Source organism: Melanerpes formicivorus, unplaced genomic scaffold (assembly GCF_026170545.1).
Source record: "Melanerpes formicivorus ecotype bairdi unplaced genomic scaffold, bMelFor1.0.p_v2 SCAF_36, whole genome shotgun sequence".
Classification (NCBI taxonomy): Eukaryota; Metazoa; Chordata; class Aves; order Piciformes; family Picidae; genus Melanerpes; species Melanerpes formicivorus.
The window spans coordinates 3,384,157-3,396,426 of record NW_027142388.1 but is presented as its reverse complement, the minus strand read 5'-3'; the positions used below and the strand labels follow the sequence as shown (position 1 = coordinate 3,396,426).

The 12,270-nt window shown below is 47.1% G+C and overlaps 2 protein-coding genes across 3 annotated transcripts in view; one reads left to right on the top strand and one right to left on the bottom strand.

Annotated features, from left to right (window-relative positions):
- PGAM5 (PGAM family member 5, mitochondrial serine/threonine protein phosphatase) overlaps window positions 1-8,943 on the bottom strand; it is a 10,736-nt gene extending 1,793 nt beyond the window's left edge. The window contains exons 1-5 of one of the 2 annotated variants that reach the window (XM_068157335.1): window positions 8,624-8,943; window positions 6,047-6,225; window positions 3,647-3,772; window positions 2,547-2,635; window positions 2,093-2,223 (exon numbers count right to left, since the gene is read on the bottom strand). In XM_068157335.1, the coding sequence (XP_068013436.1) occupies window positions 2,093-2,223; window positions 2,547-2,635; window positions 3,647-3,772; window positions 6,047-6,225; window positions 8,624-8,889 (791 nt within the window). In that variant the 5' untranslated portion in view covers window positions 8,890-8,943. Of the gene's footprint in view, window positions 1-2,092; window positions 2,227-2,546; window positions 2,636-3,646; window positions 3,773-6,046; window positions 6,226-8,623 lie in introns of both variants that reach the window. The other variant, XM_068157334.1, reaches the window with a different exon arrangement.
- On the top strand, window positions 8,888-12,270 carry LOC137450496 (serine/arginine repetitive matrix protein 3-like). Its single transcript, XM_068157102.1, has 3 exons — window positions 8,888-9,292; window positions 10,255-10,340; window positions 11,877-12,270. The coding sequence occupies exons 1-3, from the start codon at window positions 8,888-8,890 to the stop codon at window positions 11,938-11,940; spliced, it is 555 nt and encodes a 184-aa protein (XP_068013203.1). The 3' UTR covers window positions 11,941-12,270.

Sequence of the window (12,270 nt, the reverse complement as noted above, 5' to 3'; positions counted from 1 at the left end):
CAGCATCATCTTCTGTTCCAGATGAGAAGAAAGAGACATTTGTTGGGCATTCTACAGCTTGGGTGCAAATGCTCCCCCAGTCAGTCAGCCTGAGACAAAAATCTTGTGCAACTGATATGAAGAGGCAGTGTTGATACCTGGACCAGTGCCAGCAGTGCCCTTGCATAAGCAGAGCCCAGCAGATGGGTATGATTATTGCAGACAGGATTAATTCAAATCGACAGAAGGCAGGAGCTGTAATGCAGTCAGGCTGCTGGGAGTGCACTGAGCAAACTCCTAACAAACACCTAAGACAGCACAGGTCAAAGTTGGTCACTGAGCCAGCTGCAGTACTACAAAACCCTGGGTAGTTCAGGAGAGGTAGAGAAGATGGCTCACCATACCCTGGACTTCCTCCACAGACCAAAGGCACAAGTGGCAAACAGCACTTCAAGGCACTATTTTAGCCTTACCAACACAGGTAGGTAAGCAACAGCAGCAGAGAAGCAGGGAATGAAACAGACCCTTTCCAACCCTAACAATTCTATGATTCATTCTAGTTGTGCCCACGTGTGCCTACAAAAGAAATTCACCAAAACTACTTTCCATCAGCTGCACTGCTCCCCAGAAGCAGCAAGAAAAGGTACTTCAGCTGTGGTGCTGTATTGCCACAGAAATCACAGTCTCCAGCTATTCTAAACCTCCTAACTCCACAGCCTCAGGAGGTCAGCTGATGGTAGTAAACAGATAGAAAATACATCATGTCCTCTTAAAGACATTTTGCCTCAGATACTAAGGAGTAACTTGGTTTTGGCTCTTAGGGCAGTCTTTTAGAAAGGCTGAGAAATTAAATAACAGCTCCAAGTCAAGGTAGATTCCAAGGCAACACGCATTGTGTGCCACAGTGCCATCAGTTAGCCTGGGATGGGAGGCATGAAAGAGGAAGTTCAGAAAGAAACAGCAAAAAGCATAGAAGTATTTCAGAAAAAGCTGAGGTAGCAACAGGACATCTGTTTTTGGCACAGGGAAGAGCATTCTGTCTACCTGATCAATAATTTTAAGTATAACAGTTTTGAAGAGCTCTAAAGCAGTCCCACAGAGCAGACAAGCCAGCATTAAACTAGCTCAGCTAAATAAAGCTACCTGAAATTGTTGTAGATATTGATCAGATTAAAGTTTAATCACATCTGTCTGCTCAAGACAAATTATCTTACAGACAGTGCTTTGTTGCTAGGGAAGAGGAATAAACCTTGCTCAGCTGACTGGATACAGACAAAGATCCACAACTTTTTTTCTCCTTCACGAATGACCTCGATGTTAGGAGAAGGATCCAATCTCCTGATCCAGTCCTGGGTGTTACTAAGAAAGCACACCAAGACAACTTGAACATCATGCAAACACTCCATTAGTAAAGCATTCCCAAAACTAAATCATTCCATCAAAACACCTAGTCAGATGCTCTGTTTGTTGTCTTTCCCAACACTCCACACAGGCACTGTCCTCACCGTCATGGAAAGCAGAAGCATATGGTATTAAAGAGGCTGCTCAGACAAACAGGAAGGTTTGGAGTCTCACCAATTTAGCCATTTCCCCTTCAGAATTGGAATGGAATCACAGGATGTTAGGGGCTGGAATGGACCTTGAGAGATCATCCAGTCCAGTCCCACTGCCAGAGCAGGATCACCTGTACCAGGTCACACAGGAACACATCCAGGCAGGTCTTGAATACCTCCAGAGAGGGAGACTCCACAACCCCCCTGGGCAGCCCATTCCAGTGTTCTGTCACCCTCACAGTGGAAGAGTGCTTCCTCCTGTTTCTATGGAACTTCCTGTGCTTCAACTTCCACCCATTGCCCCTTGTGCTGTCATTGGGCATCGCTGAGCAGAGCCTGGCTCCATCCTCTTGGCACTCACCCTTCATGTATTTATAAACATGAATGAGGGCATGTGTTCTAATATTCAGGCTTGTCCTGTATCTGTAGAAGCAGCTGCTCACAATGCAGGCACTGAGCTGCAACCACCTCAAACAAGCCACCTCCAAGCTCAGCAATGCCACACACCACCACCACCCGAGCAGCAGGCTGAGCTCTCCCAGGGCAGAGCCAAGGCGTACCTGCAGACGATGTAGCGGATGACGTTGGCGTGGCAGACGAAGATCTCGTAGCTGTCCTCCTCCTGCTTTGCATCAGCTCTATGGATGAAGTTTCGAAAAGCAGCCTCGATTCGAGCTCCATCTTCATAATACTGCTAAAGGCACAGAGCTGAGAATTGGACACTGCTCAGAGCAGCACCTGCCCCGCTCTGTGCTGGCAGCTGGGCTGTGTGTCCTAGGAGTTCTTCTTTATGGCAGGGGTGCAGGCCTGAGGCTGAAATAACGCTCAAGGACTAGGAGTTATTTTAACTGTTCTGCACACTTATGGGGAGGGGGAAAAAGGTATGCAATGACCTAAGGTCTGTCATGAAAAGGATCAGCTCAGACACTGTGAGTTATCACTACTGTCAATAGAAAGGGTATTTTCAAAGCCCAAACCTAACAAGCAAAGGTAGAAACTTAAGTAAAAAGTTACCACAGCTTCTGGTTTCCAATGAGAGACTGGAGGGTCTGGTTCTATAGGTGCTCCCTCTCTCAGCAGATCAGTGCTAATTTTTTTGACTCCTGAAATATCAAATGCACATTCAGAAAGAAGTTGTTCTTTCACATGCCACTGCAAACAGGCCCACAGCTCTGCAAGCAATACATTGTTCATGGTCTTTCTTCAAGGAAGTCTTCCTCTCCATCCCAAAGACCACTTCAGCCTACACACTTCCTGTCAAGCCCCCTCTCCAACACAACTGTTTGGTCATTAACAAGGCAAAGTTTATTTCAGCTGAGAACAGCCAGACCAGCCTGGTACAGTGAGCTCAATCTCCCCAGTCTGCTACACTTTGAAGAAATGCACTTGCAAAGATGTTAATCTAAAGCTGTCAGTTAATGCTTACTGCTAATTAATACTAATTTATGCTAATACTACACTTTTAATACTTAATATTTGCCTCTCTTACTCTGAGGGTGGGGTTTTTTTGAAGCAGCTCATTTAAGAAAGCAAACACAGAGTGACTTTCAGCTCTCTTCTGTACCTGAGTATCTACTAAAACACCAGACAGAATCATCTACAGTCAAATACCTTTATCTGCAATTCTGGTATGTCTGAGCAGCAGGAGAACAAACACCACCACCCAACCCTCTAAACAACAACCCAAGCACCTCTATAAACAAAGCAGCCACACACCCACATCAGAAGCTCCCCACACTTTTGTGGGTGTGCCACATCTTCCCCTGCACACAGGAAGGGCCTCTTAACTAACCCAGTAAACACCACACAAGAACTGGAGTTTATGACCCACTCCTCTGAGAGTCTCTGCTTTACAAAATGCAAATGAACAGCAAATGCAGTTCTCCTACACAGCAGCACCTACAGGTAGCAGCTGGTGAGAGGGGCAGATCCCTCTTGTATTTTTAAAGAGCTGGAAACAAGCAGAATCAGGGTTGCTGCATTCTCTATAAGCAGACAGAGAGGGCTGGGAATTGACTAAGTAACATCTCAACCTTAAGGACAAGCTTTGAATGCTACACTGGAATCAGTTTTAAGGATCACAAGACCATACAAACTCAAGGGCAGTCACTTACCTGGGAGATGCTTGCTTATAATTTCAGTTGTTTCAGTTGCTCTGGTCATGGAGGAGTGGATAATCTGATCAAATTTTAATCCCAAGCTTGCCAGCCTGTGTCCGGTCAGTTCAGCCTGCTCTCGACCTTAAAAATGGGAGGATATAAATTGGTGATGTTATTCTAAGTGCCTCACACAAACTACCAAAACAGTTGTCCAGTAGATATAAAAGGTCTCCATCAATGTCAATGTCTTTTTTTTTTTTTCCAGTAAGTAACTGTAAAACATTTTTGCCAGAGTCACTTTTCACCCAGATCAAGCTTACTGGCTGGACAATTTCAGCCAGGAGGAAAAAAATCAGCTGTTTGGCTCTTTTTAATTTAACCCTCCAAAACATATCAAAGCTTATTCAGAGACTTTCAACAAAGTACTCAATATCCCTGCTAGCCCCATCCCAAGGGAGCCACTTCCAATAAAAGCCAGTGCTGAGCCAAGCCATCTGGCATCTCAGTGCTCAGGGAGCACAGCAGAGGAGGCTGTGTCAAACAGACCCACTCACACCTGACAACATTAAGGGCAACACCAGCTTGGCTCAGTTAAGAACCACAGCATTGAGATATCCTAAGGAAGGCTGCATTCCACCTTCCAGGTGCAAAGACAACAGATAGTTGAAGTAACTTACCCTAGGCACAGGATAAGACAAGACTAAGGCTATACTGTCAGTCCTGAAATCAGCATTTCACTTCTATTTGTACCCTGATAATTAAGACTTGGGGGGACAAAACAGGGCTTTATAATAAACGTTTGGTACCAAAACCTCAAGCAAGCACTGAACAATTCTTCCCCTCTCAAAACAGTGTTGGCATACATACAGTGGAGAGTGTGTCCACTGTTCTTAAAGTGCACTACTAAAAACAACACTAATTAATATTTGAGCCCTTATCATGGGATCAGTGAATAAAGATTAACACAGAGGTTATCCTCATTTCACATAATGGATTAGCAGTATTCCCAGGAACAGTGCTCAGCAGCAAAAGTGGAGATGTTTTATAATTAAAAGCATTTAAGTGAAAGGGAAGTCAGGGGACAATTTCTGGTTTTGAACATAAATCAGCAAATTAATTAACAGAAACACAATCCACCTTTGGAGAGAAAGCTACAAAGGCAGTCCTGGAGCTAAGTTTAAAACCCTCAGGCCTGAGGAGGTAGCTCAGCTAGCACAAGAGCTTGCTCAAGCAACATCAAGATAGTTGGAAGTTTCCTTTGTTAGGTTTCTTTACAACTGAGCTCTGTAAAGCTCATCTTAATGTTTGGATTTGGAGGATCAGTGTGGTGGGTTAACGCCCATTCTGAAAACAAAAAACAAAGCAGGGTGGAGGGCTTGCGGGTGCTTTGCCCTCCCTGCAGGGCATTTTCCCCCTGGGAAGGTGAGTCTGTTCCACTCCCCCCTCTCTGCCCAGCTAGGGAATAAAAAGCAGGGCATTGCAGCTATTAGCTCTCCTTTTGGCTCCTGCCTCTCCTGGATGAGAGCTACTGCGGCTGCTTTCCTGCTCCTCTGCCAGTGGTCGGGCCTGATCCTTCTCCCTGTTGCCTCCATGCCTCTTTAGAGAGACTGGTTTTGTATTACTCTTTTTTTGTCCCACTCCCATCCATCCTCGTTCCTTGCCCTTGTGACCCTTACCTGTTATTATTATATATATATTGTTTAAAGAAAACTCTTTACCTCTCTACTTCCAAGCCGACTCCAAATTATTGTTTGGTGGATTTGCTCCTTCCTTCTTTTTTCCCCCCCTCTCTGTTGGGAGGGAGGAGGGGGGAGTGGGGGAGAGATTCACAGTATCACAGTATAACTCAGGTTGGAAAGGACCTCGAGGATCATTGAGTCCAACCCATCAACACAGACCCCATGACTAGACCATGGCACCAAGTGCAACGTCCAATCTCCTCTTGAACGCCTCCAGGGACGATGACTCAACCACCTCCCTGGGCAACCCGTTCCAATGACGAATGACTCGCTTGGTGAAGAATTTCCTCCTCACCTCGAGTCTAAACCTCCCCTGGCGCAGCTTGAGACTGTGTCCCCTTGTTCTGGTGCTGGTTGCCTGGGAGAAGAGGCCAACCCCTTCCTGGCTACAACCACCCTTCAGGTAGTTGTAGAGGGCAATGAGGTCACCCCTGAGCCTCCTCTTCTCCAGCCTTAGCCTTGCCCCCATCTGAGCTCTTAACTCCCAGTTAAGGCTTAAACCATCACAATCAAAAACCCCACAACTTATCCATGACAACTTTCTGCCACAAAGATCCAGAAAGTGGATTAAGGTTTGGCAGTGAGAGCCAGGACAGAGCTGATCTGTACTCATCAGCAGCACCTGAAAAAGAGTTTTCTCAAGACACTACCTACCAGGGCTTCCAGCACCACCTACCAAGTGGGGTCAGAGTTCTGTCCTTGTCAGCCCGGCCATCCAAATGATACTGAGAGTGGCGGATGAGGAATATGTGCCTGGTGGCTTTCGCTTTGCAGTGACCCAGGCGGGAGGCAAGTTCCTCTTCCCCAGTTTCTTCGTTTTTCTTCTTGAGGTTGACAAGAGCCAGCGGTTCACGTCTAAACACACACATTTGAAATGTCAGGGTTTAGATACAGGACACTAAAATGCAGAGGAATTTGGCAGAGGGCTAGTCTTGTCTTACTTCTAGATCCAGCTGAAGTACTGGAATGGGTGGTCCAGGGAGGTGGTTGAGGCGCCACCCCTGGATGTGTTTAAGACCAGGCTGGATGAGGCTCTGGCCAGCCTGATCTAGTGTGGGGTGTCCCTGCCCATGGCAGGGGGGTTGGAACTAGATGATCCTTGTGGTCCCTTCCAACCCTGACTGATGATTCTATGACTAAAATTGACTAGTCAGCCATTTATAGACAAAACTGACCCAAGCCACTGTGCAAGAGCTGTAAAGAAAAGCCTGCATAAAATCATGGAGTACATGACATGGGATAAAAGGTGTAACTGACACAGAAAGATCTGCTGTTTAGGGACACCTCTCAATTAATTCTTGGGAGGGAGGTGGGGGGAGAAGAAAGTGACAAACACACCATAAAAAAAAGAGAGTTAAATCCTAAAGCAAACAGATGGTGTACACTAAAATACATGGAAGCTACGTACAGCCTGCCCAGAGAAGGAGATTATAAATATTAGCAGAGATTTTGTATTTTAATTCCTGTTGAGTCAATAGCTGTCCTGGGGATTTTCACTCATTTTCAGTCACAGGTATAATGGCAGGAGTTTTGACAAGCAAAACTAACCTGCATGTATTAAAAAAAGAATTAATCAAGACTGTAGCTGGACAGAGCTTTGCTAAAAAGCAGGGGCAATGCCAAGGACTGTCTAAACTTCACTTAAACAGAAGCACCACTTAACCCATGGCAGTGGACTTCCAGTGTTCTCCCAGGAAACCCTGCACACCCCTGGAACACACCAGTCAGCCTGGCAGATGTTTTAATTCTTCTGCCTGTCACGTTTCTGCCTATGGCACACAAAAACATCAAGATTAAGACCCTAAGCAGGCATAGCAAAAGCTGTGTCACACCACCCTGGTAGGCACCAAGCAACAGAAAAACTAAACCCGATCTGTGATAATGTATTTACACAATGCACTTCCACTGTTTGCACACTGTGGTGAATGGTGATGATAGCACACTAGCCCTGACTGCTATTAGCTGTTATCTAGCTGTATTTGTTCAGGCAGTTGTGACAGCTGCATGACATAGCACAAGCTCTGCTTCCTGAAGGGGTTTAAAAAAATAAATGAAAGTAGTACAAGGGTCTGAAAGTACTTTGGAACTCCTAAAGAAAATCAACCATTTAGCAGAAGCAGAAAGGCCACAATCTGCAGTTAACCAAACAGCCTCAGCACCTCCCTCCATGTAACTAGGTATAACCCTGTTTAATTAGAAGTTTGGGGTTTGTAATTAGGGAGGACACTGCCCTTTTTATGTAAGCATTTCATTCTGCAGCCTCTCAAAAATCAAAACAGGATGTCTTACACAATAAAAACCTGTTAGTGCTTAAGTTTGGATTTACTATTATTATACTGGAGCCTGACATAAGTATCCCCAGGGAGATAATTCTGCCAGACGGCAACTAAATGAGCCAAAGCTCAAGGCAGATATTTGCAAATTCTAATTAAAGATTCACCCAGAAAAGGGCAATTAACCCTTGTATTTCGGCAACAATTATCTTCGTAAGGCTTTAAGAACACTGCCTTGCAGTTCCATGGTGAACCTAAGTAGCAGGCCTGCTACAGGTCCAGCACAGGTGCTCGTTTGTCACCCACAGGGGTGCCGCAATTAAACGGATACATCTTTGTGCAGACATAACTAACACCGAGACACTGTTAACATCCCGCTAAAAACCCAACAGGCGTGCCTTCTAACAGTGCTCACCTGATTCACCGTCTCACTGGCTGAAAGCGTCAGGACAAGAGACACCCGTGCAGCTTTGCAGCGGGGGTGTGTGTGTGTGTGTCTCTGAACTGGCATCCCTTCAGAGCTCTCAGGTGCTCCAAAATGTCAGAATTGTTTTAGCACTTTACCCCCCGGGATTTCACCTGGAGACGGCTCCCGCGTTCTCCTGACTCAAGGCTGAAGCGCCGGGAGCTCCGTGGCCCGGACCGATGCACTGGCCGCAGCGCGACCCGGCCACGGGAGAAGGCAGACAGGCAGAGGAGGGCCGGGGCAGGGGGACTCACGGCCGCGCCGAGGCAGCGCCCGCGGGGGCGGACGGCAGGTCTCTTTTCTCCCTTTCCGTCAGAGAGCTTAGCTCGCCCCGAGCTCGCCAACGTCCGTTTCTCCTCGTAAGTCTCCGACAGGGCTGGTTTACAGGGGGCTCCCGCCGCCCCCTCGCAGCTGGGGGTCCCTCCCGGCCCCTCACCACAGCCACCGTCCAGGCGCAGGGTCCCCACCCAGGCGGGGGAGTGAGACCTCGCCACCACAGCTCCGCTGCACCTACCTGTCCCAATTGTTGTCCCAGTAGCCGCCGGTACCCGGGGGTCTCTCTATCCAGCCAGGGGCCGGCGGGCAGGAGGCGGCGGGCGGCAGCAGCAGCAAACCTGGCGGTGCGGCAGAGGCGGGAGGAGCGGTGGCGGCGGAGCCCCCCGGCCGCTGCTCGGCATCGCCACCACGGGCCGGCTGCTTGCTCACGGCAACAGCAGAGAAGAGGACGGAGCCACCGGCCAGCCCGCAGGCGGCCAGCGCCAAAGCCCGGCGGAACGACATGGCGCAGGCGGCAGCCGCGTGCCCCTCAGCCCTGGCGCCGAGCGCGCCGCCCCGCCCCGGACGGAGCGCGGAGTGGGGCAAGATTCCTCTGCGAAGGCGCCGAGAGCGGCGCGGGGAGGGCAGAATCGGGCGTGGGGGCTGCGCCAAGCCGGGCCCTGCCCCTCCTCGTGGCGAAGAGCCGAGCGCGTCTCGCTCAGCCGCCGGGTCTGAGGCGCTGGGGCAGTGCCTGGGGAGTGGTCTCGGCCCTGAGCCTGTCCTCTGTGCAGTCTTAGCTCAGCCTCCCTCAGCCCGGCCGGCTCTACAATCCAGTCGGAGGCTTGGGCAGCAAGCTGAGGGGGCTGATCCTGCCTGCCCAGTCGAAAACCGGTTTCAGTTCACAGTTGTGTCGCCGGAGCCCGGGCAGGTGAGTTTAAACCATCAGGTTTTAACCACCTAATTGCAGGTGGCAATGTGAGCACTCTGCAGCATGAACAGCAAGCTGCAACTTTTCATGGCCAAAGCGTGCATCTTACTTAATTACAAGTCCTGAACTAACTTACATAGCAATCAGCTTCTTGCAGCCACCATTGGTTCCTGGCACTAGAAACTGGGAAATGCAAGAGGTGGCTTGCACCAGGGATGGGCATTCTCATTCCACTTCATACAACACTCGATCTTCAGAGGTCCCTTCCAAGCCCTGACAGCGGACCAGCACTGTGCCCTCTTCCCTCAACGCTGCTCCTCTCTTCACAAGACGACTCCTTTCTGCAGCCAGATCTCAGTTTAGGGCCGCCAGCACTGTGTTGTGCAGAAGCAGCTATGTGCTCAAACGGGTACATTCGCTATCTGCAACGGTACTGGCTTCACCTCGCCTTGGGGAAAGAGAAACAGCACAGAGCAACTTTTTCCTGAGCTGACATCTGAAATCCCACACTGATTTTTCTACCTGTTAAGTTCAGCAGTTTGTAAAGGGTGACAGAAATGCCACTGCATGTGGATCATAGGATGCTGGCAGATTTTGCAGAACCCATTAGTCATCCTTTGCATATTTAATCAGGCATTCTTATCATTCCCATCCACCTGTTCCAGCTTTGCCTCCTTATTCACATTCCTCACACTACAGGTTGCAGTGTTTGTGTAACTCCTCTAATATGCTACCTGGATAGACGTTTTCCAGCAGCCATATTTCAGTCAGTGTGAGGGACTCCAGAGCAACTGAAAACAGAGTCTGTTTGCTTAGTTGTGGTTCTGCTGGACTTAAAGCAAAACTACAAAGATGCTGTGCCTGCCCAAACGAAAATGCTCTTTCTCCTAAAGAAGTTAAATCACTTCCCAGCTTAGTGTCTTTCCCCTGTCCACCACTTTGTGTCTCTGTTTCACGCATAGATGGTGCAAGATGGAGAAAAAGATCTGACTGTGGTGCAAGTCCCTTGGCTCTTGGACGTTTTACTTATCAACAGTGGCACCCAGGGGTGAGACAAGTGAATCGGAGATGACACTGATAAAAATTTGCACTGGACTAGATGTTCTTTGCCACCTCCTTTAGTCTTCTTGCCTGCCTCATTCTTTAAGGTATCCATTTTTCTGTTTCTTTTTATATAGCTTTATGTTTTTAATTTAATTACTTTTATTTATCTTGAAACTATTCATCCTTATCACAGAGGCAGATGTGTATTTGTGTTGTCCATGTTCTCTCTTGTAAAGAGCTCAGGAGGAAAAAGTTTATTTTCAAAACTTCAAATCCAGTTTTTCATACAGAGTTCTCCCCCAATTTCTTAGTCACCTAGCTTCCTGCAGATGACTTCTAACTCGTCCCCCCCAGTAATGCCTTTTCTCTTTTATGGCTCATAACACTCATTCTCTATTAACCGTCCCACTTGTATCCTACTTCTTCCCCTGCAGCCTGCCCTCTAACCTGAATCTCAGTTGCAGTATTTGACCTCCCAACAACTCACAAACTAAGGGAAAATCAGCACCTGATACATTCAGCTGGGGCTGAAGCTGGATGGGACAAAGAGTACAGGTCCTTATAAATCTCTCTAGTTGCTTGAACTGAGCTCTGAAATCACATGGTTCAGTTTGAAACTTCAATGCCATTAAAGGTTCTTTGTGCAAATATCTAAGACTTGGTCAAAATCCCACTACAGACAGAGGCAAGTTTGCTGAGTGCAATGACAGTGGCACCAACTTACACCACCACCAGAAAAGCCTGAGAACCCTGTTAAACAATAACAAAATTAGTTGCCTCAGCAAAAATCTGTTGCAGAACATCTGGGCAATGTCATCATGCTAGAAAATAAAAATGGATAATATTGATTGTTGGCCTCAGAGCTGCACTTTGAATGTCACTCTTCTGTGATAACACTTCCCATCAGAATTCTCCTGCTCACATTCTGCAGTCTGTTTGCTTTAGGTACTAATGCACTGAGACACCTTATGTCAAAGGTCTTTTGAGATGATTTTAGAGTTTGCTCAGTAAAGTCTAGAAATGGTATTTTTGATTAGATTATCTTTACCACTTTGTGAAACTTGCAATTCAATTAGGCTAAAAAAAACCCACCCCAAACTCTAAAAGTAATTTGTTGAAGTGTTACCACTAACTTCAATATTCAGTCCTGCAAGACATCAATAACTTTTTGCTCTTTGTTTTTTTACATGTATTCCTACTGCTACTATTCTAATCCAATTTTATTGTGTTGTATTTCAGCTGTGAGCAGAAAATCCATATAAAAGGATAGCAACCTACTGATGGTGCCCACTAATGGAATTATGCTGTTAGCTAAACCAGTAAATGCTTCTGCAATGATTGCAAAACTCAGGCATGATTGCCAGGGAGTTATCCCTTTTCTGTGGCTAGATGCAGAGAGAACTTTGAGCAAGGTGCTCAAGGTGGCCTCTTAACTGTCTTGTGACCAGAACAAAGCAAAACAGAAGTCAGAAAGCCAGTCCAGTGGGCAGAAAAGTCAGTAGAGATGTGGCCTGACAAAGGTGTCACTTTCCCTCGGCAGGCAGAAACACCCTGTGGTGACAGCTGGAGCAGCAGCAGCCCTTGGGGATACCTTCACTACATGAGGAATGTGAGAATCTTCTCTTGCCTGCATGGGACCTGGATCACTACAGGGATGAGTCAGTGTTTGGATGTTTTGCCAGGTCTCTAGCCTATGACTGGCAAGCAAAATTTATGACCTTCCAGGCATTCTTTTTGTTTTAACACATGGAGTAATAAAAGGACATTTGAAACAAGAGAAATGTGGGTTTGGAAAAGCCTTTTGCATGACCCCAAGCACATTTGCTCACCCTGTATCACCTTCCCAATGTAAAATAAAGGGAAAAAAAAAAAAGCTGTAAATTTGTTCTTGAAAGAGACAGAGAGAAAAGTAAATGCTATGTAATTTGATCCAA

Coding starts and splice junctions, on each gene's coding strand:
- LOC137450496 (XM_068157102.1), top strand. CDS start 8,888: ATGGCGCAGGCGGCAGCCGCGTGCCCCTCAGCCCTGGCGCCGAGCGCG. Junction 9,293..10,254: donor TGTCGCCGGAGCCCGGGCAG/GTGAGTTTAAAC, acceptor TTTCACGCATAG/ATGGTGCAAGATGGAGAAAA. Junction 10,341..11,876: donor ATCAACAGTGGCACCCAGGG/GTGAGACAAGTG, acceptor TTCCCTCGGCAG/GCAGAAACACCCTGTGGTGA.